Source organism: Thrips palmi, unplaced genomic scaffold, assembly GCF_012932325.1.
Source record: "Thrips palmi isolate BJ-2018 unplaced genomic scaffold, TpBJ-2018v1 HiC_scaffold_17, whole genome shotgun sequence".
In the NCBI taxonomy this organism is placed as follows: domain Eukaryota; kingdom Metazoa; phylum Arthropoda; class Insecta; order Thysanoptera; family Thripidae; genus Thrips; species Thrips palmi.
The window spans coordinates 7766064-7792108 of record NW_023144626.1 but is presented as its reverse complement, the minus strand read 5'-3'; the positions used below and the strand labels follow the sequence as shown (position 1 = coordinate 7792108).

Sequence of the window (26045 nt, the reverse complement as noted above, 5' to 3'; positions counted from 1 at the left end):
TTTCCATGCTCGCACTTGACGCAAGAGCAAACTCTCTGCGTGTAATTGGGCCCGCAAACTGTTCCGAAAGCTGGGAACGCTCCAGAAGGCGGCCACCCTCCCTCCAACGCTCTACGTTCTACGCTCCACGCCGTTCTACGCTCTGCACTTACGTTACACAGTGGGCCAGAAGACCGGTGGAGGCGGCCAAGGCCAAGACTCGGGACGCGTTTTGAGCTCCAGATAGTCGCTAACTGGGACTCGAGCCGAACGTATGACCCCACCAATGGATTGCTCTCCGAACGAGGAATCCATTGGTGGGGTCACACGTTCGGTTCGAGTTCCATGTAGCGACTCTGGAGCTCAAAACGCGTCTAGAATTTTGCCCGCCTTTACCGGTCTTCTGGCCCACTGTGCGCCCCACGCTCCGCGAGGCAGACCCTGTGCTCGCCGCAGCACCGCGGAATCACGTCGTGCCGCGCCGCCACCGCACTGCAAGTGGCTGTTTCTCGTTTGATGGGAACAGAGCAAAGGGTTTGAAGAAAGGAAAAAGGGAAAAAGAGAGAGAAGCTAGAAGAAATGGTTTTACTCTCGCAGGAAGAAGCAGATTTTCGCTGGTCAGAGTTTGTTAAACAGAGAAGTACTGTATATTTCTGAATTCCCTCGCCATCAATGTAAATCACACCCTTCAATCTTCAACTTCCGTGCCGTGATGTCATTCCATTTTTTCTGTCACACTTTCTTCTGTGGTGTGGAGTAAACGGCCACCAGTGCCGTTCGAGGCGAAGGTTCGGCGAGGGTAGGCAGGGGGTGGGGTGTCCGGTGCGGGTTGTCCAATGTTCCAGAACACACCGGTCACCTGGGAGCAGTCCTGGGTGACCTCACGTAGCGCCTCGCTGGCTAGCCGGAGGTTGCCCGGCCGGACCGAGCGGCACCGAGCGGCACCGAGCCCACAGGGCCCTAGCGAGCCGCGCGCCGTGCTCGGGCAGGACCTCCTGGACCTCCTGGAGCAGGCCGCCCGCCAGCCGCCTGCGGGGTACCGGGGTCTGTCCCTGTCACACTCCTTCGGCGTCCCTTAGTGGTGCGAGAGAGACAGAGCGACCCTTGAGGTGGCAGGTCAGCACGCGGAAGTCCCCCGGTGCCAGTTTGAGGGGCGCCGCATCACCGCCGGGGCAGAGCGGAGGCCCTCCGAGGGGCAAAGTTCGACCGGGCCGCGGGGGGTACGGCCACGGCCTGGGCCACTCGTTTTGCAGTGCAGCGCCGCGTCGCGGTTCCCGTTCATTGGGCGCTGCGCGCTGCCACCCACCCACCTTCTGGCAGGGCGGGCCCGAGCGGGGCCCCGGCGCGGCGGCAAGCCGGAGCAGCCAGCCAGCAGCCTCGTAACAATCGCTTTAAACGGAACAACGTACTTTGGCCGCCTTGTTTCGATATTGCCTTGCGCGTCGGGGCGGCCCTGGCCGAGGCCCTGGCCCTGGGTCTGGCGGGCGCCGCCAGACGCACAGTGGCCTCGGAGTCCGCTTTGACGGCGACCTCCCGGCGGCCTCACCCTGGCCTCCTGCCTGAGGGCCTCCCCGCGCTGCTCTGGCGTCGCCGTGGCCGTGGCCCCGACGTGGCCCGGTCGGTGATCAGGTCCCCAGCAAGTCGTAAAGGTGAGCGGCGGCGTGGCGGCGATCAGGGGACCGAAGGGGACCGCCCGAATGCCAAATGCAGGGAGCGGGGCGGGGCGGGGCGGGGTGGGGCGGGGCGGGGCGGGGCGGGGCGGGGCGGGGCGGTCCCGATGGCTTCCCTGGTGATTTGGCTGGCCGCGTGTTGCGATATTGTCGGCAGGCCGCAGACAGATGGGCCGGCAGAGTTTTGAAATTGATAAAGTTGGGGGGTGACAGACACGACACACACGCACCGCAGCGGGCCGCGCCGGGCCGCCGAACGTGGAGGGGAAGGGGTCAGAGCTCGCCATAGTGCTTTGGTGTGGTGGCGGCGGCCCGGGCGGGTCCGGGTCAGCCCGACAATCAAGGAGCAACACTCACTTCATTAGTCCGCGTGGGGGCGGCTCGGTTCAACGACGCCTGATGACGCTACGGCGCGCCACGGTCCGTGAGCCGAGCCGTGAGCCGAGCCGTGAGCCCCACTGGGAACGGGGAGGGGCCGGGGGCCGGGGGCCTGGCTTAGGGTGCTCAAGCGCTCGCCCCTCGCCTCAAAGTAGTGCCAGTGCCCTCCCTCTGCCCGCCTCGGCCCGCCTCGTACCTTGCAGCTCGCTTGAAGCTTGACCGCGCGCTCCCCCAGCGTTCTCCTCGCTCTGTCTCTCTCGCACGTGTACGGGACGCCCTGAGTGCGAGAGAGACAGAGACAGACCGCTGCAGCCTTGGCTGTTTTCTTCGGCGCGCACACTCCTCCTTTTGTTTCCCTGCCCGGCGCGCCAAGGCGCCAAGGCGGTCCCGGTATGAGGTAGAGGTGTTCGCTCCTGAAAGTTGTACAAGATGAACTGGCGGCCGAATATATACTGCCGGACCCCGACGGCGCGATGCCCGTGCGATGCTGGCACGGCGCGGGCCTGGGCGCGAGCTGCAGGGAGGAGGCCAGGATTTATCACTGGAGGGGCAGCCCTTCCTTTATGCCGCGGGGCCGGCGGGCTCATTGCGAGCAGTGTCTGTCTCTCTCGCACCGCTACGGGCTGCGCAATGGGTGCGAGAGAGACAGCCTGCAGGCGCGGCCCCGCCGCGGCTTGCAGGCTTGCAGGGCCGCGTTTTTGGCGGGAACAGCGGAAAGCACTCGACACGGCCTTCAATGGTCCATCAATTATGCGCAGGAAGCCGAGTGGGCGAGGCGCGGAGCGGCGGGGCGGCGACACGGGTAGGGCCGGGCCGTGGGATTCCCTGCCGCCCTGACAGGGGCACTCCTTGCTGCCCAGCCCGCCAGGGTACTCGGCCGAGGCGCCGCACAGTGGGCCAGAAGACCGGCGGCGGCGGCCAAAACTCTCGACGCGTTTTGAGCTCCAGAGTCGCTAAATGGGACTCGAACCGAACGTGTGACCCCATCTTTGGATTCCTTGCTCGGAGAGCAATCCATTGATGGGGTCACACGTTCGGTTCGAGTCCTGTTTGACGACTCTGGAGCTCAAAAAGCGTCAAGAGTTTCGGCCGCCTCCGCCGGTCTTCTGGCCCACTGTGCACCGCGGGGAAACGCCCTGCCGCCCTGCAGCGTGGTGCACTGCCGGGGCTCGAGGGAGGGGCCTGGACGTCGCCAAAGTGCGCCAAAGTGGCAACGTGGAAATGTGCCGATGAAATTGTTCTCGACCGGCTTGACGCGGAGACGCTCCCCGCGCGCCCCGCCCGCCCTGGGCCCCGCCCTGGGCCCCGCCCTGGAACGGCTTCCTGGAGCGCCGGAGAATTTAAAGGGACCGTGCCGCGCGCCGCTGCGCCGTCGCCTCCGAGTCCTCCGAGTCCTGGGCGTCCTTGCAAGGCGGGGGCGGCGCGGGGGCGTAGCGGGGTGACGCATGGGCCCCCGGGGTCGTGTGACGGTGCGCACGGCGCGGGCCTGGCCGGGCCCCGGGCCGCCCCAGGCCCCACCGCCACGCGCCCCGGGCCGGGCTGGGCCGGGCTGGGCCGGGCCACCGCGTCGGGGGGCTCCGGCTCCCCGACTCCGGGAAATTGAAACGGAGTTGTATTGGACTCGGCGATCAAACACGGCGGCAGTGGCAGCGCCTCGGATTCCGGCGGATCGCCTCGTCGCTCTGTCTTCGTCGCACTCACGGCCCGAGAAGGCGGGAGTGACCGAACAATCCTTCGGAGTCGGGCGGGCTGCTGATGATGATGATCCCGAGGAAAAACCACTTCAAATGCTATTCAAAGTCCAAAAAAGTTTTAAAAATGGAGAACGTAACAACATTTTTATTTTAAAAAATGACGAATTTTATTGGAAATTATTCGAATGGCGTTCAGTAAATGATTTCACAACATTAATTTTATTTCTTCATTTTGACAGCTGGCCTGTGGTTGAAACGCGAAAACCTTCCAAAGAAATTTACAAGTGTTGTAAAATTTACCGCGGTTTGTTCATCAAAACGCGACGTAATTTCCCGTTAGCTGCACGCGAATCGCGTCATGGTTTTCGGCCTCGCCCCGCCCGAGTCTCTCCTCCTCGCCGCCCTCCCGGTACTCGACTAGCATCGCCTCCTCCCGGCGTGCCGGAAATTCCCGCGCATTTCCCGGGCTGCCTGGAGCCGCTGGCGCTGCTGGCGCTGAGCAGGCCGGGCTGCCGATGCTGGCGGCACGATTCCCCGGTGCTTTGCAGATTGCCTTTCCCTCCGGCATGGTCCTCTCCTCCACCCGGAAATAACTCTTTCATGTTGTGATTTCTTTCCCTCTAGTAGTCTGCCTCCCCCCCCCCCTTCTCGCGGCGATTCGAGAGTTGACCACTCCATAAATTACCCACGCTTCACTCTCTCACTCTCACCTGGTTCGGCCTTGGCTGCATTTGGCTCCAGCAGCCGCGCCAGCCGCGCTCGTCTCTTTCGACGTGTATTTCCTTTTTTACTGTCCTTGTTTTTGTTGCTTTCGCTTCCCGCCTCATCTTTTTCTTCTCTCCCGCGGGGATCGCGGGCCTCCGTCTCTCTCGCACTTACGCGGCGGCGGGGCTTTGGTTGCGGCTCAAGTTTGTTGGCAAACAGACCTGCGCAGCGCCACGGCACGGCACGGCGGAGCACTTCGGATCCTTACGTGTGGTCCTACTTGAGTACCAAGTTCCACCGAGTAGGGGTGCGGGCCCGACCCGGGGTCGCTGGCAACTATATTGTGTGCTTGTGTGTGTGTGTGAGAGAGAGAGGGAGAGGAGAGAGAGAGAGAGAGAGAGAGAGAGAGAGAGAGAGAGAGAGAGAGAGAGAGAGAGAGAGAGAGGGCAGGGGGCAAGTCGAAGGGACCCTTTCTCGTGGGGGATTTCTCGGCCGACCGGATAACCTTGAAACAGTCTGTGCCCACGAAAGGCCCCACCGCTTTTCCTTGCAGAATGTAAAACAATAAGGTGGGGGCTGGCCTGGTCCGGGGACGCCCTGGCACCCAGTTGTTGCCTCGGCCCGGCTGTGGGGACGCAATAACGCCTGCGTGTGTATGTGTGTGTCTGTGTGTTTGCGCGCGTGTATGTCTGTGTGTGTTTTAGCCCGCAAACCGGGAAATACGGGCGACCTGGCCTGATTATTATAGATTGCCGTGTACTCTGCCCCGCGCGTCGCTGGTTTCTGAGGGGTTTCTTTCTGGCCGTCAGCCTATCTGCTGTGTGGTCTAGCCCGTAGTGGCAATGGTAATGCGTGGGTAGGCAGCGCGGCGCGGCGCCGTGTCGTGCGGGCCGGCCTATGCGGCGGTCGTCGGGCGCACTGGCTGGCTGGCGGCACACCATCAGGCTCGGTCTCAAGAGTCGCTTCGTCGCTCTGTCTCTGTCGCGCTTGTAGGGCTTCCCGTTGGGGTGCGAGAGAGACAGAGCGCGACGGAACTGTTGTTCGGATTCGTTCGGCAGGCGGCTCAGCGCACTCAGGCTTGATTTCCCCCGCCTTCTCTCTCTCTCTCTCTCTCCCGCCAACCTGATTTCGTCCACCGGACTGGCAGGTCTGTCTGCGTGTCGCCTGTCCGTTCGTCCGGCCGGCCGTCGGCTGCAGCCCCCGGGGACGGAAGACGCCGCGTGACGCCGCCATGTCCGAGTCAATCCCGACTCGGCTGGCAACGGCACGGCACGGCTAGAGGCCCGGCTAGAGGCTAGGCCGGCCGGAAGGGGGCCGCCCTAGCAATCCATTGGTGGGCTCACTCGTTCGGTTCAAGTCTCATTTAGTGACTTTGGGCCGTAAAACGAGTCTAGAATTTTGGCTGCCTCCACCGGTCTTCTGGCCCACTGTGCCCTCCTTGGCTGTGCCCAATCGCTCTAAACTCTGCTCCAATTTCCACGGCCCTTGCAGCGGAGGGTCTAGACTGCGCTCTCCCTCTGAAGGAGCTTCCTCTTCCTCGCGCATCGTTAACGCTGCTGCAGCAGCAGCACTGCACGATGGAGAAATAACGAATTTAGAGCGCAGCGAGTGGGGCAGCTCATTTTGCTCGACCCAAGGGGGGCAGGGTTGGGCCTGGGGATGGGGCCCGAGGATGCAGAAGCGCACGGGCATTCCCAAGAACGGGTCCGGTTTGCTTCCCCCGCCTCGCCCCGCCAGTCGGCTTGATTGAAAACCTTCCCTCGTCCCTCTCCCGTGACCTGTACAGTGTACCCAAATCCCACCCGAGCGAATCCGCCGCTCTCTCTCTCTCCTTGGAGCGGAAGTAGCCGGGCTGAGCGCTCGGGTCGCGTCCCGCCCCGCCACCGGCGCCACCGCGAGGTCCTGTTCCTCCCGCGGGACTCCTCAGCCCCGGCAGGGCCAGGCCGTGCCGCAATGATGATGGGGTAACACGCGCCGCGACGAGCCGAGCGCGGCCCCGGAGAGCGCAGCCGGAACTCGGACGGAGGAGCGGAGCCGAGCCGGGTCGGGTCGGGCCGGAGGCGAGCTCGGCATGCGATTAAATTGCAGTGCAGCCGCCCGTGCAGCGTGCAGCCCCCTCGACGCTGCGCCGCGCTGCAGGCTTGAGGACTCGGCCGCCCCGCCCGCCCCGCCCCGCCAGGTGCACCCTCACATGCAGCCTGCAGCCCTGCGGCCCCGGCCCGATGGCGGAGGCCGAGGCCGAGCCGGCCGGGCTTACCTCGTGTAATCCACCGACCCTGCTCGCTTTCCTTAGCCCCTCTGACCGACCCCTCGTGTTAGCGGTGCAGTCCCATGTGTGTGAGTGAGAGAGAGAGAGAGAGAGAGAGAGAGAGAGAGAGAGAGAGAGAGAGAGAGAGAGAGTGTACGTACGGCGACAAATTCCGCGGCCATTGATTTTTGCCGCCAGCCAAGGATTAGAAGGGGAATGGAGACGTTGCCGAGGCGGAGGGTGGGGCGCCGGCCGTGGAGGCTGGCTGCCTGGCTGCCTGGCTGGCTGCCTGGCGTGGCGTGTGGAGCCTCAGATATGTATGAGAAGGTAGAGGGGGTGGCGGGGTGAGGGCGTTATCGGGCTGCCGGACGCCGAGGCAACCGACGTCGCTTTAACCGGATTGACAGTGTCGGCTCGGCGTCGTCGCAAATTGGGGTCGCCGATCAACCCCAACCCGCGGCGACCAAAACGGAGACGTCCTCGGAGACGAGTAGCGCGCGGCCTTGGCAGTGTAGTGGCTAAAGCACGCGTCGCGCCGAGGGGTACGCCGTACTCTGGGAGTGGAGTGCCCGTCGTGCGCGTCCCCGCGACCCCTGCAGACTGACTCCGAGAGGCGTTTTCGTCGCTCTGCCTCTCTCGCGCTCACGGCGGCCTCGCCTGTTGGTGCGAGAGAAACAGAGCGACGAAAACGACTCTCGGAATCAGCCTGCTGCGGAGCCCTGCGGTGCTCGAAGGACAGCGCCCCGCTTCTTGTCGTTGACGAGGCCAGATTGGCGGTCGTGGTGGCGGCGTCGCGCACGTCGGCGGCGTGCCTCTGCAGCCTGAGTCCGAGCGTCGTTTTCGTCGCTCTGTCTCTCTCGCACTCATGGGGCGTCCCGTATCGGTGCGAGAGAGACAGAGCGACGAAGACGACCCTCAGTGTGCCGCCTTGTGCCGGACGTGGCGACGTGCCGCACGCGGCGCTCCGTGGCGCGTGGCGCGTGCGTGTCGTGCGGCGGCAGTAACTCATCGGGAGGCCTCGCCAGCCTCGCCAGCCTCGCCAGCCTCGCCACGAATGCATCATCGATTTGGCGGAATGCATTAGGATCGGCGGCGCCCTGGTCGGGTCCCGGGGGACTGTTGGCGGGAGACGAGCCGCCGGCCGCGGAGATGACGGTCTTTGGCACCTGCACGTGCACGACTTGCCCGGCCGCACGAGTGCAGGTGCGCGGCCTGCAAGGCGTGCAAGGCGTGCAGGGTGCACAGGTGCCCGGGCAGCAAGCAAACTGCCGCCCTGTTGTGGGCCGACCGACGGGCGTCGGAACTTGCCGAGCGTCGCCCCGAAACTGGTCTGGTGGGCGGGGTGGGTGGGGGTGGGCGGGGCGGCGCGCCCGCTTCCTCGTCGCCCACCCCGCCCCGCCGCGCCCCACCCCCTCTCCACTGTTTTTATTTGTTTCTCTGCGAGGGAGGGCGGCCCGGCTATGGACTGCTGTGCGACGGAGATGCAGCAGCAGGGGGTGGTGGTGGGGGAGGGACGGCGCGCGGTGCGGTGCGGCGCGGCGGCGCGGCTCCGGGTCGGTCGGTAGTATCGCCCTGCCGTCGAGACGGTGTAGACGGGGTGGTGCGCCGCGGCCCGACCAGCGTCGCGTCGCCCCGCAGCTCCGCGCGTCATGTGAGAAAATCGGCGCGCGCCCACCGGGACCGGGACGCGAACCCGCGACCGAGACAGGATTACGGGACCAGCAGCCTCGACGGCGACACGAGTTCATCCTGGCCGAGACTGTGCAGTGCGTGTTGCGTGTGTTTGCGTCTGCTTTGTGTGTGTGTGTGCTGGTTTGTGTTGGTGCAGGCTGTGCAGCTCTCGTTACATGCGCCGCGGTGGCCCGGTTGCCGCCGTGCAGGGTGACACCGCCACGCCGGGCGTCCCCAGTGCAGGCCCCAGTGCAGGCCCCATGGCAGGCCCCACGACGCGCGTGGCGGTCTTGGCGGCGCCGTCCATGCCGGCCCGGCCGTTCGGGGTTGGCAACACTGCGCGCCGAGCCGAAGCAGACGAAGCAGGCCAAGCCGAAGGGCGGCCGCCCGGCGCTGCCAACCAACCCTCGCTTTCCTTGCCGCCCTCCGCCTCCGCGCCACCCGCCCGGCGCGGCGCGGCACGGCACGGCACGGCACGGCTGCTAACAAAGTGGGCCCTCCCCGCGTGGCCCAGGCCCGGCCCGCCCGGCCCGGCAGGGCGAAGGGCGAAGGGCTCGCCGACGGCCTCGGCCGGGCGGACGGCGCTGCGGCGAGAACGGCGAGGACGGCGGGCGTCAGAGCGATGATGGTGGTTCCGAAGAGACCTTTCGTCGCTCTGTCTCTCTCGCGCGCCGCCCCGCGAGTTCGACGGAGACGGAGCGACGACGCGACGTTTCGCAATCAGTGTGCAGGGGATCCCGCGCCAATCACGGGCTCGTTTCCGAAAAGACGGCGCGCCCGGTCCCGTCGAATTTAATTAACTTGGGGCTCTGGGAGGAAAATGAAGGCAGTGTAAACACAGCCCCGGTGGACCCGCCGACCCGCCCCCTGACATCGTTTTCTTCTCCTGCGACGTATGTTTGCGTTGATGGCACAGCGCGAGAACGACTTACAGTGGACCGCCACCGTGGCTGGGGCCTCCATTTCGCACTCCCAGTGCGGCCTCGCGCCAGAGAGCAGCAAGCTTATCCAATCGACGTGCACGCTGGCACACTGTGGGCCAGAAGACCGGTGGAGGCGGCCAAAACTCTAGACGAGTTTTCAGCCCCAGGGTCGCTAAAAAGGACTCGAACCGAACGTGTGACCCCACCAATGGATTGCTCGTTCGAAGACCAATCCATTGGTGGGGTCACTTGTTCGGTTCGAGTCTCTTTTAGTGACTCGGGAGCTCAAAACGCGTCTCGGGTTTTGGCCGCCCCCACCGGTCTTCTGGCCCACTGTGTGGCACCGCCCTGCCGGTCACAGCCCTGCAAGGGAAAGGTGACCCCGTCACGAAAACAAACTGCCTGCCGCCTGCTGCGCTCCCCGTCTTGTCCCGCCTGTGGACTCATTCCGAGCGGCGCTCTGTCTCTCTCGCACTCACGGGGCGTCCCACTCGGGTGCGAGAGAGACAGAGCGACGGTGCGATGTGCCGATTCGGTCCGCTGGAAGCACGTGGTCTGCCGCTGGGCGGCCGTGGCGGCTGTGCAATGCTGGCTTGCGTCGCTTGCGTCGCTTGCCGAGTTGCGGCTCTATCGATTCCCTCGGTGCCGCGGGGCGGCTGGCGACTACAGAAGGCCGGTCTTCATGACAGCGGCCGAGGCAGGCACTGCCAGAAAAGGAGAGATGTGGTCCCTTTCTTCGCGTAGGCGTGGCCAGAAGGCCGGCGGAGGCGGCCAAAACCCGAGACGCGTTTGGAGCTCCCGAGTCGCTAAAAGAGACTCGAACCGAACGTGTGACCCCACCAATGGATTGGTCTTCGAACGAGCAATCTATTGGTGGGGTCACACGTTCGGTTCAAATCCCATTTAGCTACTCTGCAGCTCAAAACGCGTCTCGAGTTTTGGCTGCCTCCACCGGTCTTCTGGCCCACTGTCCGCCGTGCAGTTAGGCTGTGCCGCCGACAGGGCCGCGCGCCGGGCCTGCCTATCGCCATCGCCCCTTACGGAGGCTGGGTAGGCCAGCCCGCCGCGCGGCAGTGTCGGCGGGACTGCCTGGCTGCACGGCGTCCGCGCTCGCCTACATTTTCACATCATGAGAAACTATCTTAGGCCTCACAGAAATAACTGTGCGTTTCGACAAGGCCTTTTTAAGATACTTCAGCTGGAGAAACCACTTCGTAGCATATGAAGTAATTGTACCGGAATTGTGCTTTAATGTGTCGGAAGGTTTATACAGTGGTGGTGATTTTCATCCCACTTAATCTTGAAACGAGTCAGTCGGCGTTTAACAAAATCAATGTCACTGAATGCGACCTTAATTTGCACCCTCTTTCCGACATGGCTGCTGCCTTCCGCTGCTTTGAGCCATTACCGTACTCATTTTCACCGGCCCGCCTCGCTCGTTATCGGTGTCTCAGAAAGTCGTTTCCTTTCTTGCCCGGCGTGGGAGCCCGCCACCTGCCGTCCTTCTACCCGGGACGGTTCTTCCTTTTTGTCTGCGACACGGAGGCGAGCGCTTTCCCGGGAATCGCCGTGTCAGAATCCCCCGGGACGTCTTACTGCATCGGCCAAGGCATCGGCCGAATGTGCTACTCTATACAGCTTAGGGCGGGGGCAGCGGGGCCGGCAGCGCAGGGCAGGGCAGGGCGCCCGGTGGCCTTGTGAAAGAGCTTGCACAGCCCAGCACAGCCTGGAAACGGGCTGACGGCGGCGGTCCTATTGCAGGCAGGGATCTACGGAGACAACGGGAACAGGAGCGGCAGATTGAACAGGATCGGCAGGGTCCCTCGGCGGGATCAGCGGGATCACGCTGGCCGCCGATCCGCTTTCCCAGGACCGGCACCAGCGCGGCGCCACGTTGCGGCCCTCACGACCGCCACCCGGCTCGCGGGCCGGGGGCGCCGGGGGCCTGGGCCCGGGCCCGGGCCCCTCCAACGGCCACGGCCCCGCCAACGGCGCCAACGGATCCACCAACGGCCCCGGACCTTCGAAAGAACACAAAGAACACAACGGCATCCTCGCCGCCTCCACCAACGGCTTCGTCAACGGCCACAGCCACACCATCGGCCACGCCAACGGGCACGCGCAACCCGGCTGCTCCTACACCGCCGACGCCGCGGCCCGCGCCATGACCATGGCCAGGAGACCAGCGCAAGCCAGCACGTCAAGAGAACCACTCCGGTGACAGTCCGCCTCTGCCCCGGGCCCGGTGAGGACGTAGCGGGACGTAGTGAACCCAGGACGCGCACCTTCCCCCCCTCCCCCGCACAATTACCGCTCGCACTGCCATGACCCTTTGACCGCCCCGCTCCACCCCCTCGTCCGCCTAGTGGCGTAAAGCAGCATTGTAAAGGGAAGGTGTGCGGTTTCAATTCGTTGATGGCGGCCGACAGAGAGACCCTCCCCTGCTGTCCCCTGCTGTCCCCTGTGCGCCGCGTTTTCCAGTAACGAGTTGCTCTCTCTCTCTCTCTCTCTCTCTCTCTCTCTCTCTCTCTCTCTCTCTCTCTCTCTCTCTCTTTCTCTCTCTCTCTCTTTCTCCCTCTCTCTCTTCCTCTCTCTCTCCCTTCCCCCGTGTGTGCCTGTGTGTGTGCGCGCCCACGCCCATTCACGCTGCATCTCGTTAGTACGCACCCCTCGGGAGTCATGGTTATTCGCAGTCGGTTGTTATTCGTCGTTCGAATCGCAATACGAATCCCGCGCTGTATTATGTTCGTCATTCGATCGAATTGCAATACGAACCTCGCGCTGTATATGTTCGTCGTTCGAATTGCAATACGAGCCTCGCGCTGAACATGCTCGTCGTTTTAATTGCAACACGAACCTTGCGCTGTACATTCATATTCGTCGTTCGAATCGCAATGTGATCTTCGCGTTGTGTTCAACACTAGGAATGTTTTCCCCCGCGCTCCGCGGCGCGCGACGACGCGACTGGGACGCGGTGCGCTACCCTCCTCACCCGGGCGACTTGGCCGACTTGGCATAACCTATGGGCCACACCTGGGCCGCTCCGTCGCGCCCCAGTGCCGGTGTAACGGGGTCCCGGCCCTGGGCCCCCCTGGGGGACCTCCTGGGGAGTGGGAGAAGGGGAGGGGGTAGTCCTGTAATGCCGCGGTTTGCATGCAAATCGGGGCCGGACGGGCCGGGCGGCGTGTGTGTCCCTTTTGCATGTGTGATTCTGCGGCCAGCCGGCCAGCCCGAGCAGCCAGCCCGCCTGCCTGCCTCGCCGGCTTTAATTAACCAGAAATGGGACGACTGCCCCCCCTGCTCTTATTGGGGTCCGCCCCTCCAATATAACAACGCAGCGCTGCGCGCGTGGTGGAGGGGCTGCAGGCAGACTGATTCCGCGAGTCCCTCTCTGTCGCACTCGTGGGGCGTCCCGTCTAGGTGCGAGAGAGACTCTCGGCATCAGTCTGCTGGCTGGCTGCTCGGGCTGGCGGCCGGCCGCTTTGAGTCAGGCACCATTTTCATTCATTTAGTCGGCGGGGGATGCCGTCGTCACGCTCCACTGGCGTCGCCTGTTATTTCCAGGCGCGGCGCGCAGCCCAGCGCGAAGCGTGGATCGAGATAATATTTTGAATCCCGCGCCCTCCATCCCTCCCCCACACTCTTTTATCTCGACGTCGCCTTCGTCTTCCTGCCTTTCTCCGCGGTCCATTTGCTCCGCGTTCGTCCCCCTCCCCCTCCGCGGTGGCCAGACAGATCTCCGAACAAGGGATTATGACTCACCCCGTCGGGTCCACGCGCCGCGTATGGCCGCGTATCGATCATAAAATCTCAACAGCCCTGTCGGCGACGCACGCCGCGGCACTCCAAACCGCGGCCCGCTCAAGACATCACGCGCCCGACTCAGCGCTCGGCACGGCTGTGCTGCCGCTGCTGTTTGCAGTAGGGATGTTCGTCGTGTTCCCACGTGTTTGCCAAACAAGTCCAGGAGCTTCAATTTTGAGCCGAGGCCGCCGCCGCGCTGTGTGCTCGCCGTCTGTCCACGGCCACCCCTCCGCGACGACGGGGCGGGGCGGGGCGGGGGCAGCGGGGTGAGTGAGTCTTAGTCATCGGGGTCCGCCACCAAGCCCAGCTGTGGCGCCGGCGGGGCGGGGCGGGGCGGGGCGGGGCGGGGCGGGGCGGGGCGGGCGGACTCCTGCAGGGGTGTCATGTGTACCCGGCCAGCCAGTTACCCTGTGAACCGCGAGCGCGCCTGACGAGTCCAGGCAGCGCGTCGTGTACGCCGTGCCGCGTGTAGAGTCCCTCTTTGTTGTCCTTGTTCTTGCCCTTGTTGTTCTCGCTGCCGGTGGTGCGTTCCTTTTTCGAGTGCCTTTCGAGTCCCCGCACTGTTTGACGAGCGCGCCACTGCCAATCAGACGCGACGCATGAGAGGCTTCTTTGAGAGCGGCCGGTCCCTCCCTCAGAAGCCGCGTCACCGCGTCTCCGTGGCGACTTGCCTTTCACTCCGGGCTGCACTCTTCGCCTCCAATCATTTTTCGGCAACCCCGAGTCGTAGGCGCACTGTTAGAAGGAGGTTCGATTTTTCGGATTGGGCAGGGCCACATTAGATCGCATTACATTCACTCCGATTTTCCACGGTAAAAATTCCTCCTGGTTTTCCCAGGAACTTCCTGGAAATCGCCTATGCCTTTACCATTGTCTTCATGGGAAAACCAGGGTCCCTTTTCACCGTGTAGGTTCGGCTAGAGCTCGCTTTTCGAGCGTCTACCGTACTCGTCGAGAAATCAGCCTGAATGTGGCTCGGTCTTACTTCAGCCCCCTCTAACCTTCAAACCCTTTTTTGAACAGTGTGTGTGCAATGCCGGGCAGATAGACCAAGGCTGTCGCTGTCACCTCAACTTTTTCATTGATCGTTCATTTGTTTTTTTTCGTTTGTTTTTTTTAGGCTGTAGAGTTTTCACCCTTTCTTTTCCATTAGAGGGAGGGGCGGCAGTAGGACTAATTTCGCTGTAGCCGCCGGGGGCGCGGCGCCCCGAAAAGGCGGCACGGTGTGAGTCAGGTGGTGTGACGCATGTCGCGGAGGGGCGTATGACAGGCCGGAGGGGGCGGGCGGGGTCGGGGGTCGGGGGGGGGGGGAGACATCCATCCGGGGCGTCGTCGCGCCGTCGTCTCCTGATGGCTACTTACCAACTAAAAGTAGGACGGCGGCAAGACAAATCGATCTGTGTGACGTCAGCTCATCTGCTGTAATATGCGTCGGTGCACTGCTACCCCTACCCCCACCCCTCCCCCTAGCTCCACCCCTCGCGGCCGTCGGCGCGTGTCGGCCGAGGGGAGGCCTTCTGGGAACGCCGCGGGTTCGCCGCCCTTGAGTGACCCAGTGCCGCCCCGTCGCGCCCCGCTGCCTCCGCGGACAATGCCTCCTTTTTTTTCGAGGGTGACAGCGAAACAGCGTTGGTAATCTGAGATTCGTTTTGATTTTTTTTTCTTCTTCTCCCAGTTTGTCTTAAGTAAAAGTGGACGTTTTTTGACCGCCGTGCGGTTGCCGCCTCGTCGTACAGTCTCAAGATGATAGTGGCTTCCCCTAAAATGGGTAAGTCGGGGGCGGGCATGGCTCATGGCTGCGCTGAGGTAGCCGGGATAGGTTTGGCCCGGTCCTTTGTTTGTGGAAATGGCCTATCCCTCGGCCCAAAAGGGCGCCTCCTATTGGATGGCGGTCACGTCCCCTCACCTGTTGTGTTGCCTGGAAGGGCTGGAACGGCCTCCTGGAGCCTGGAGCCGGGCCTGGAGCCGGGCCTGGAGCCGGGCCTGGAGCCGGGCCTGGAGCCGGGCCTGGAGCCGGGCCGGCCCCGCTGGAACGAGTGAATGAGCACCGGCACTGCTAGCGCGCTGGCGTCTCGCTGTTGCAAGTGTCGGACACGGCCAGGGCTGGGATTGGTATTCGGCCGATGCGCCTCCGGATTTCTCTATTTTCATATATAGTGGTGCGGCCGCGCCCCGCCGCGCCCCGCAGTCGCACACCTGTCGTGCCCGGACTGCGGAACGGCGCCGGCCGAGCCCATTTGTCGGAAAACCCCCACTTATATTTCGGCAGCAGGTTTATGGTGGGCCGGAGAGAGCGGCCCCGTGTCAATCTGTGCTCGTTGATGGCTTTGTGTGTTTGCTTTCGAGGTGTGGACGCCCAGCGACCGCCGTGTCGGCTTGTGCTTCTCGTTCTGACGACCCCCTCTCCCTCTGTCGGCAGGTTCGGATCATGGAGCAGCGCTTGGCGCAGCGCCTGGTGCAGGGGCAGGACTGGGAGTCGGGCACCAACGCCGTGCATGAGAAGGACCAGGCCATCAACAAGCTCGAGACCCAGGTGGAGGAGCAGGTAATTTTGCCTTCGCCGCGTTGGCGGCGTTCGACGTCTAGTAGAGCCGCCCCGCCCTTAATGAGGCCCTCGAAGGGCTCCAAGCAAGGCTCCGAGGGCTGCAAGGGCCTTATCTGGGGCCGTTATGGCGGGGGCTAATGTGCTGCTGTGGCGTCGCGCGAGGCTGCCGTTACTTTGGCCCTTTTTACCGCGCTCCTTCGGCTTTTCTTGAAAAAAAAAATAATACATTTCTCTTTGATAGTATTTTAAAAGTACTGTAACTAATCCGTGCGACTGTATTCCAGCGCCAGCTCCGACTGCAGGAGGCCAAGCAGGTGGAGGCCAAGGCGGCGCGGATCAAGGAGTGGGTCACCAACAAGCTGCGCGAGCTGGAGGAGCAGAACCAGCTGCTGCGGGAGCAGAACCAGAAGTGCAACCACCAGCTCGAGCTGCTGCGCAACCACCTGGCGCAGACGTCCTCTGTGGCGGCCACCTTCCGAGACCGGCCGGGCGCTGTAAGTGTACAGTGTGGGCCAAGTAGGCCCGAAGCCTGGTGGAGGCGGCCAAAACTCTAGACACGTTCTCCAGAGTCGCTAAACGGGACTCGAACCAAACGTTTGGCCCCACCAATGGATTGCTCTCCGAACGAGGAATCCATTGCTGGGGTCACACGCTCGGTTCGAGTCCTGTTTCGCGACTCTGCAGCTAAAAAAGGCGTCTAGAGTTTTGGCCGCGTGTACCGGTCTTCTGGCCCACTGTGGCATGCCCCACGAGTGCGAGGACGCTGCCTCCGGCTGTCTCGGTTTTGTTTGCTGAAGTTTGTCTCTGTCCCGCAGAGCCCCTCGCGGGCCAGCCTCTGCCTGGACGCGGGCGCCGAGGACGGCCGGGGGTCGCGGCCCATGTCATCGTCCCCCGCGTCGCTGCTGATCGCCAACGCGCTCAACAGACGGCGGTCGGACAGCGGCGGATCCAGCAGGTACGCACCGGCAGGTCTGGCGGGCTGGCTGCCACCACACTGTTTGAACCATGAATGACATTCCTGTTGGTCCTGTAGATGTGGGAGGCAGTCCCCACGCCGCTCTCCACAAGTGACGCGACGCGCCGGTGGGCCGCTCAGTGCGGTGGAAACGTACGTCAGACTCATTTCGTGTAGCGAACCGTACTGCCGAGGGAAGGCGGTGTACTCTTTTCTTCGTGTTCTTTGCACCACATGCCGTTCTCACGGATCTCCTTTTTCTACGGCACTTTTATACTCCTTCTCTTTTTCTCTATATCTCTCTGTCTGTCTCTCTCTGTCTTCTATGGTGTTTCGTACTGCACGGACGTCCTGTAGGGACACTGGTAGCCTTAGTGCACTCTTTAGCCTCGGGGGACTACGTGTTCCGGTCGAAGAGCATGACACGGGGGCATGGGCTCACAACGTCGTACCAACACACGAAAGCAAAAACAAAGTCATTTGTAAAAAAATTGTTTCGAAACATCCAAGCACGGGATAATGTACATGCAGAATTAACAGTTGGCGGTGAATTCACTCGGCCTGTTTATCTCTGTCCGGCGAAAATGGTTGCTGTTTCTGACGTGTCCGTCCGCTTCCAGGGAGTCTGTGGAGGAGTCGGCGCCCGCCTCCCTCCCGGTGGAGCCGCTGTACTCCGAGGTGGACCCGCTGCACAAGAGGGCGGCCAAGCAGCTCCACCACCGGCGGCAGCTCTCCGCCAGCGCCGCCATGCCGCAGCACAGGACCACCATGGACTCGACGGACTCGTCCAGGATGCTGTCGCAGGACCTGAGCTCGGCCGTGGACGGCCTGGCCATCCAGCCGTCCGGGCGGAACCACGAGGCGCACGTCGACGACATGTCGCACGACTACGCCGAGATCTACACCCCGAGCCGGGAGCGCAGTCCGTGGGTCGCCGCCGCGGACGGCAGCACCAGCAGCGGCTCCGCGTCCGGCCGCTCCACCCCCAAGCCGCCCACGCCGCCGCTGCACCGGTTCCCCTCCTGGGAGTCACGAATCTACCAGGTGCGTCGCCATGAACCGCGCATGCACGGACCAAAAGGCTTTGTCGAGGTTAGCGATAGGCCAAGCTCGATAGCTGCAATCGAAAATGTGACACCTACAACTAAAAGCCACTAAAAGCTAGTTGCGACGACTGGGCACTTGGACGAGGAAAATTATCTCCAACTTAGTTGGCCTCGTACAAGTTGCTGGCTTGGGGACCTTATTTCCGTGTGGTGGACGCTCTCTGACCTCCCTACACGCGTTTGCTAAGGGAGTCACCTAGTTCTGACTGTCGTCTGTTGCAGGTCGCCGCCGAGGGCCTGCAAGTCCACTCTAGCTGTAGTAATCCAAATTCAAACGACTCTACCAATAATAATAGCAAAATCCCTTCGGGGTACTGTGATATAAGTGTTCCTGTTTACGCCACTGTGAAAGGGGTGAGTTTGCGTTTGGCGGCTTCGTTTCTCGTAATCGGTTTAGTTTTGTTATGTGTGCTTTATCGATGACATCTTGTTTCCCGGTTTTCAGAGAGCCAGTCAGATCCGGTCCATGCCGTTCACGGGGGATTCCTCGGACGATTCTTCGGACGGTGAGGGCGAGCACAATCACTTGATGGTGCAAAGTGGTGGCGGGAGCAGTGGCGTGGGCGGTGGAGGGTTGCACGCGATAGGGCACGAGGGACGGGCCACCAATAGTTCTAGTGAAAACACAGGTAAGTTGCATGCGGCAGTGTGAGGGGAGTCGGACGCACCTAACAAGAAACTGGTGGCGTAACTTGATTTCCAGTTTGTTCATTAATCGCATGTTTACGTCCGATAGAATCGTCAATATCCGGCGGATCTGGTTCAAGTCCAAGTAAGAGTCTAAAGACTACGTCGAGCCTGTCGCCGGCCAAACAGAGCTCTTCGTGCTCGCCCTCTAAGAGCATAAGGAGAGGTGAGTGTGGCTGCCTCTAATTCGCATGTCACGCTACGGTTGAAATATAATCCCAATGGCTTCAGTTAACTGCATGGCGGTGTTGCATTTCGCGCACCGGTGTAGCCTTTTTTGTTTTCTGTTGTTTCTAATTAACCTCCTGTTTCAACAGACACGTCCCTGGAGTCCGGCCTCTCTGAGGACTACGCCATACCGCCCGACGCCTTCTCAGGGTGCGAAACGTCCAGCATAGATTCTTCCATGCCGTCTCTCTTGATGCGGGTGTCCTCGTACGCGGACAACACCTTGGGGAAGATACCTCAGCCGTCCTACCCCAGCATCCAGAGAGCTACCGAGTCCCTGGAAAAGTCGGGCCACCTAGCGAAGCTGGGCGGGAAGTTGAAAACATGGAGAAAGAGGTGGTTCGTGCTGAAGAATGGGATACTCACGTACTGGAAGTCGCAGGTAAATATTTCGGACGGCGCTTTGGATTGCAAGTTTTGATTGAGTCACATTTTTGTGTGTCTGTCTTTTTACAGAGCGACGTTAATAGGAAACCACAGGGCCAAATAGTCCTGGATGAAATTTGTAGGATAAACCGTGCGGACGGTGCAGCAACCTTCGAGATCTCGACTGGAAAGAAAACCTATTATCTAACTGCGGATTCAATCGCCACCATGGAGGACTGGATCCGAATTCTTCAGGTGTGCATTTTTGTGCAGACTAAACTATGACGCGTTTAGGACACCTGGACTTTACTTATCTCATGACTTTGCTCCCTTTTCTTCAGAACGTCCAAAGGAGGAACGCCGCGAAGCTGCTCCTCTCGAAGGACGACAACAAGCCGACCATCCAGGGCTGGCTGACCAAAGTGAAAAACGGCCACGCTCGGAAGTGCTGGTGTGTCCTGCTAGGAAAAATGTTTTTGTATTTCAAAATACCCAGTGATATTGTAAGTATCCTTCGTTCCTTGAAGGCGCGGTGTTGCTGAACTGTTCCGTTTCTAATCAGCCCTGCCGCCGTTTTCAGAATCCCATCGGCCAAATCAACATGAGGGACGCGCGGGTGGAGGAGGTGGACCACGTCTCGGACTCGGACTCGGAGGAGCAGGACACAGAGGCCTCCGAAATGACGATAGGAATTTTCCCGACTCACCAGGGACCAACGTATTTACTGATGCCGTCCAAGCAGGAGAAGGACACCTGGCTGTACCACCTGACTGTCGTGTCCGGAGGGGGTCCGAACGCCGGGACGCAGTACGAGCAAATAGTGCAGAAACTCATGGAAACGGACGGTGATGCCAGTGAGTACTTGCTTGGTTTTCAAAACGATCGTGAAGCGCGCAGACAGACGCTTAACCACCTCCTTTCCTCCTCTTCCAGACAACGTGCTGTGGAGGCATCCCCTCCTGCTGCACAGCAAAGAGCCTATCAACTCGCCGCTCACCACTTTGCACTCGGCGTCCCTCCAGGCCGAGGCGATCAAACTGTTCAAGGTTCGTCGGCAGTCCGGACTGGGCTTCCGTCGCTCTGTCTCTCTCGCATGCAAAGGGACACCCCGAGAGCACTGTTCGGAACCATCCTGCAATGCGTTTTTCGATACGGGATGATACGGTTTAACATTGTGTGCTTCTTTCGGCAGTGCTGCCAACTGTTCATCTCGGTGGCACTGGAGCAGGCGGGCATCGACTACCACGTGGTGCTGGCCCAGAACGCCCTGCAGCAGTGCCTGGACATGCCGGACCTGCAGAACGAGCTGCTGTGCGCGCTCGTCAAGCAGACGAGCCGGCATGTGCACCACAAGGGAGGGGTGCAGGTAAACCGGAGTCTCAGCAAGCTTAAGCATTCGCGTGTAAGTTGGCCCGCTTCTTTTCCTTTGTTTGTTATACAGTAATTTTTGTTACTCGTATACCGTACCTGTTACCTTTGGTGTAGCCGTCGACCGTAACGACCAGATGTATAGATGTTTATCTAGAGGGAAAGAGACGTGGGTGAACGGCTAGTTAGCGTTTGAGTGTATAGACTCTAGCAAACTTTTAGTCGTGTCCCTTTCACGAGCACCGTTGTCGAAGTTTGTGGGGAGAGTTGCGGATTTGGTATCAATGTTCCGTCATTTTCAGCAATCCCAGAAAACTCGGGCAATAATTCGTGCGCTCAGAAATGTAAGTCAGACGAAGAAAAACAACTTCCATCGGTCGGTTGCGGGTTTCCCTAAAAACGCGGTCGCGGGCTCATGACTGAAATTGTAAATAAATAAAATAACTAACCACTGCGTCTAGCGAGCGTCACGCTACAAGGTGCGCGGGAACGCTCATCGCTAACACCGGCAAGTCGAAAGTCATTATCATTTTCTATCTTCAAGACGCGTTTTTGTTTTTATTTCTCAAAAAAAAATTATGATTTTAAGCACTGCATAGCTTTACGCGCCTCCTTAGATAGAAATCCACGCACATTTCATTTTCTGGTAGAAGAAGCATGTAATCCTCAATTTATCCTTCGGCATCGTTTACATTGTAAATTTGTAGTACCAGCACACTTTGCCTGTAGCACACAACCCCCTTAGAGTTACTTTTTTTCCACTTTTCTCTTCACAACGTTGCCAAAGACCTGCAGTATATTTGTCCTGTCCAGTCATGCACCGTGCTTAGCTTGACTCATTGCGTTGGTGGTCAGTGCAGGGCTACCCGAGTGGATCCCCAAATTTCCCGTGGGTTATAAGTTTACTCTTTAATTTCGGGAAAGGGTGTATGCAATTCGCACGTCTCATTTTATGATTCAGCAGGTTGCGTTTAATTGTTACTTAATTCTTCATTTTCATCATCATTTTTGCTCGCTGAGCTTTGGACGTCTGTTTCTGCTTGGTTGTGGTTCGTTTGCAGCACCATTCTCACTAAAACTCATTCTACAAAACACGTGCATCATTCACAAAATCTTACTGGTCATGGAACACAGCCATTTATATAGCCACATCATTCATTTCTCATTTCTTACATTATAAACCCCTTATTGCAGAAGCTACTTTTATTTCTCTAAAATAGAGCGTGTCCTCTGATTTATTTTTATTTTGGAATGCAACATTATGTCCTTTATCTGTCCTTTGCACGAAAAGTGGCCGCTAGAAAGTCCCTAGGACTGTAGTTCAGGCCAAAAAATTTACAATCCTTTTTTCCTGACTTGTAGTTTGAATCCATAATGGACAGCAATATTACCCAATTACTTAGATTTTAAATGCAAATACAGTAGCTGTTTCTTACGCCTGTAGACGGGCATATTTATTTCTTATTTTAAAAAAGGGGGGGCAGTTGTGATTGTCCCTGAACTAAGACTTTGTCTTCGAAATGACGATGAGCCTGCAATAAGGTTTTTCTTCTCCAACACACACTTCCTGGCCGGTTTGCAGCAATTGCTGTTGTGCGCAACCCAGAGCCTCTTCACATGCGACTCGTCCTCCGCGGCGTCCAACTCCCCCGTGGGGAATGGTGCCGGCATCCTGAACCACCTCCAGCAGGAGCAGCACGTCAAGGCGTCCGCCTCACCCCCGCCTACCCGCCACCAGGCTCAGTCCATCGTGTCCGTCTCCAAGGACGCGCACTCCTCGGCAGACCGGGCGGCGGACAAGGCGGGCCACAACGCGTCGGGCCAGGGCTCGTCCGCGCTGGACTGCAAGATCAACCCGCCGCCCTTCGTGTTCGTGCAGGGCTGGCAACTGCTGGCCCTCGCCGTGTCCCTCTTCGTGCCCAAGAACAACAAGCTGCTCTGGTACCTCAAGCTGCACCTCCGGAGGAACGCCGACACCAAGTACGACAGCGCCTTGCTCCAGTCCAGTGCCGTGTCCGCCGCAAAACCTTCGCTCAAGTTGTTTTCTTTGTTTTTATTGTAGGACTGAATGCGGCAAGTACGCGGCCTACTGCGAGCGCGCGCTCGAGAGAACCATCCAGAACGGAAGCCGGGAAGCCAAGCCGTCGCGAATGGAGGTGCTGTCTATCCTGTTAAAGAATCCGTACCACCACTCGCTGCCCCACGCCATCCCCGTCCACATGCTGAACGGCGCCTACCAGGTAACAAGCAAGAAACACGCTCGGGCGTTTCCTCTGCGTTCTGGAGGTTCCTCTCGACTCTACTTAAACACTGCTCTTGTTTTCAGGTTGTTAGTTTTGACGGCTCGACGACAATAGAAGAATTCCTGTGTACTCTGAGTCAGGAAATAGGCTGCCGAGACTCGTCGCACTCCGGGTTCACTCTGTTCAGCGACGATCCTATCGAAAAGGACCTGGAGCATTTCGTAGAACTGAATGCTAAGGTATGGTGTGCACGCCCGTCTCGGAAATTTTCGCTTTTTTTCGTCCGTGTATTTCGCCACAAACGCTTACCTATATTGCTTCTTTCAGCTCTGCGACGTGATTTCCAAATGGGAGACCGCACTTCGAGAAAAGGGGTCAGGCAAATTCGAAAACACCCGGGTCATTCAGTTGACGTTCAAGAATCGCCTGTACTACCGGTCATCCGCGCAGCGGGAGACTGACAGGGAAAGACTGCTGCTCTGCTACCAGATCAACCAGCAGGTCGTGCAAGGCCGGTTCCCCTTGAATCGGGAGCTGGCCCTGGAACTGGCCTCCCTGATGGCACAGGTGTGTGAAACAAAACCAATTCGGTTGTCGGAAAAACTATGTGGATTTGGTCCGGAATTTTACTTTAAATCGCGGCATTTTTCAGATCGACGTTGGCGAGTTCAACCCGGACAAGGGACGCGGCAGTGGAGGCAACAACGCCCACCACGTACTTCAGGCCCTGGACAAGTTCTACCCCTACCGCTACCGCGACGGCCTCACGCAGGACGGACTCAAGTAAGCTCTGACACCTAACCTAACCTTGATGTTTCGCTGTCAATCTGTGACGACTGACTCTTTTCTTTCGTTTCTCCAGGGATTTGCAAGATAGACTGATTGAAAAGTGGACAACCCTGAAGGGCAGAAACACCACCGACTGCGTGAGGATTTATTTAACGTGTACTCGGAAGTGGCCGTACTTCGGAGCCGGGCTTTTCCAGGCCAGGGTAAGTACTCGTCCATTCCAAGGGGAAGTGTTTTCCTCCAATTGTGTCCCCGCTAACGCCATGTCCGCCGTGCTTCAGTTCCGACAGGCCGAACCGGCCGTGGTGTGGCTGGCCGTGGCGGAGGACAGCATCACGCTCTTGGAGCTCGGCACGATGCAGGCCCTGGCCCGCTACGCCTACACCTCGGTCGTCACCTTCGGCGGCTGCCAGGAGGACTTCATGCTAGTCGTCTCCAGTGACGACGCGGTCGGCTCGCAGAAACTGCTCTTCTCTCTGAGCAAGCCGAAGGTAAGTGTGCACTCAGTACTTACTTTCGCACTCAAAAGGGCGTACTCAAGTAATTTTACAGTGTGTGTACGAGTTTCTTAGCAGCTGCACCTGCCATTTGAACTAATTTTGTTGATGTTTCTTTACTAGATTCTGGAGCTGACGCTGCTCATCGCCGACTACATGAACGCCATGGGCCGCGCGCTGCCGGGGACGCCGCAGATGGGGTCTCTGACAAGGAACAGCTCGCACCGGTCGCTGCGGTCCAGGGCGGCGGGCCCCCAGGTGGCCACCAACTCGATCGGGCCCTCCACCGCCATCAACACGCTCTCGTCCATCGGGTCGCACGCCACGCACACCCTGCACGGCACCTTGTCGTCGCAGGGACACACGACGCTGTCCTCGCTCGGCACGCTGGGCACCCTGGGCACGCTGGGCAGCCACCACCCCCTCTCCGGCAACACCACCCTGTCGTCCGTGGGCAGCCACGGACTGCATCTGAGTCACGGCCACGGCGGCCACGGTCCGTCCAGCCTGACGCACCAGCAGCCGGACATCCTCAAGTCCACGCCGGACCACTCGCCCGGCGGCCTGCACCGCTCGGACTCGAAGAAGAGGCACCAGCTGGACGGAGGGCTCACATGATGTCTACCAGCATCTCTGCCAGGCAAGGAGACTGAGTGCTGAGCCTGGCGGAGGTGCTGGTGGAAAGAAGGGCCTGTGAGATGTGGGGACCGGGAATGGTCGTTTTCCTTCCTGCAGACTGATTCTGTCCCTCTCGCGCGCATGCGGAACGCCCCATGAGTGCGAGAGAGACAGAGCGACGGAAACGATTCTCGGAATCAGTCTGCGCTGTGTTTCTTGTAGCGGTAACCGTTTGTGTGGTGATCTCTTAGTCCAATTAGGTTTAGTAGGACCATGTGACCAACTGGAGTGAAGGCGCTCCTTCTGTACTGTATCAATTTGCCAAGCCAAGTTACAGATATTACAGGCGTTTAAGCCATGCGAATGAACTACACAGTAAAAAACTGTATCTTAAAACACTGTGATTGACACTTACTCTGTAAAATAGTGTAAATATTGTAGACTCTTATTTGAAGGGCAGCATCATAATACATGAATTAACTAATTTATTAAGTAGAAATTGTGTAAGTCTGACACATTAAACTGACTTTTAGTGACTAATTTTAGTCATTTTATAATAAGGCAGAAAACTTTATTTGAGGTCTAGTCGTATCCGTGTAACAAGCGGTCCCAGTGAGAAAGCTAGCGTTCGGTAACCCCTTTTAACTTGTTTTTTTTTTTTTAAAGAAAATTAGTTAACACTTGCTATTTCTTGCTGGGACGCCCAAGCGGGCTATACTACGCCAAACTAAGCCAAGTCTGTGAATAGATTTATATATTGTTATGAACCGCTAGTCATCTTTTGGTCATTATTTATTGTATATTGCTAGGTTTATTATTTTGTCTCTCTATTATTTTGAATCACATTCAAGTTCATTTTGTTTTACCTTGTGTACCATAAAATGTTCAGCAATTTTTGATGTATGATATGATCACATTGCAATGGAAAATGTGTCATTGGAATGTAGAGCATGTGTCTTTGCGCACACTGAAACCGAGGCTTAAAATATTGTCGAAGTAATTTTATAAATTAAAAAAGATGACCCATAATGTTTTGAGTTGTTTTGTAACATTCAAAATATAACTACAATTCTCAACAAAGAAATTGCTATTTTTCAAGACCTTATATTTTTTTTACCCAGCAACGTTCTCTCGCGCGGTCAGGAATCGGTCGGAATTCAATATCCCGAAGCTGTGCCACAGAAGGAAAAAGAAATAGCAACAATAATCACATGCGTCTCACCGTCCACAGACAACTCACCGTCCACAGCTTGTTCAACTCAACCAAACTCAACTAGTGTCCCGGGGAAAGGTCACACATATTAAAATGCGCTGACCATTTTCCTCGAAAAAATGCGAAGGCGTGGTTTTTTTACCGTTTTTGGAAATCTAAAATGGCTCAAAATCCAGTACGTTGTGCTGGAGTACTCCCTATAGGCTCCTCATACTATTTCGAGGGCTATTTCTGCCGTAAACGATCTTTTACTGGCGAAAAACTGGAGCTCCAGAACCCACGGGGAAAGTCATTCCATCACGAAATAAAATGCGTCAAAGGCCATGGGAGGGTCAATATATGACCAACTTACTCAACT

The 26045-nt window shown here is 59.1% G+C and overlaps 1 protein-coding gene across 10 annotated transcripts in view; it reads left to right on the top strand.

Annotated features, from left to right (window-relative positions):
* The window catches only part of LOC117644179 (uncharacterized protein CG43867), a 68057-nt gene extending 42499 nt beyond the window's left edge, over nucleotides 1-25558 (top strand). For 3 of the 10 annotated variants that reach the window (XM_034383459.1, XM_034383456.1, XM_034383457.1), the window contains 23 exons: nucleotides 15492-15617; nucleotides 15902-16111; nucleotides 16433-16572; nucleotides 16651-16725; nucleotides 17193-17616; nucleotides 17901-18032; nucleotides 18124-18307; nucleotides 18415-18531; nucleotides 18683-18975; nucleotides 19050-19214; nucleotides 19301-19462; nucleotides 19540-19813; nucleotides 19893-20005; nucleotides 20152-20361; nucleotides 20630-20671; nucleotides 21910-22307; nucleotides 22390-22567; nucleotides 22654-22809; nucleotides 22898-23137; nucleotides 23223-23353; nucleotides 23433-23562; nucleotides 23641-23850; nucleotides 23980-25558. In XM_034383459.1, the coding sequence (XP_034239350.1) occupies nucleotides 15492-15617; nucleotides 15902-16111; nucleotides 16433-16572; nucleotides 16651-16725; nucleotides 17193-17616; nucleotides 17901-18032; nucleotides 18124-18307; nucleotides 18415-18531; nucleotides 18683-18975; nucleotides 19050-19214; nucleotides 19301-19462; nucleotides 19540-19813; nucleotides 19893-20005; nucleotides 20152-20361; nucleotides 20630-20671; nucleotides 21910-22307; nucleotides 22390-22567; nucleotides 22654-22809; nucleotides 22898-23137; nucleotides 23223-23353; nucleotides 23433-23562; nucleotides 23641-23850; nucleotides 23980-24474 (4605 nt within the window). In that variant the 3' untranslated portion in view covers nucleotides 24475-25558. Of the gene's footprint in view, nucleotides 1-8421; nucleotides 8441-11286; nucleotides 11514-15491; nucleotides 15618-15901; nucleotides 16112-16432; nucleotides 16573-16650; nucleotides 16726-17192; nucleotides 17617-17900; nucleotides 18033-18123; nucleotides 18308-18414; nucleotides 18532-18682; nucleotides 18976-19049; nucleotides 19215-19300; nucleotides 19463-19539; nucleotides 19814-19892; nucleotides 20006-20151; nucleotides 20362-20629; nucleotides 20672-21909; nucleotides 22308-22389; nucleotides 22568-22653; nucleotides 22810-22897; nucleotides 23138-23222; nucleotides 23354-23432; nucleotides 23563-23640; nucleotides 23851-23979 lie in introns of those variants that run through there. The other 7 variants (XM_034383464.1, XM_034383463.1, XM_034383460.1 and 4 more) reach the window with 7 other exon arrangements.
* Nucleotides 25559-26045: the final 487 nt, after the last annotated feature.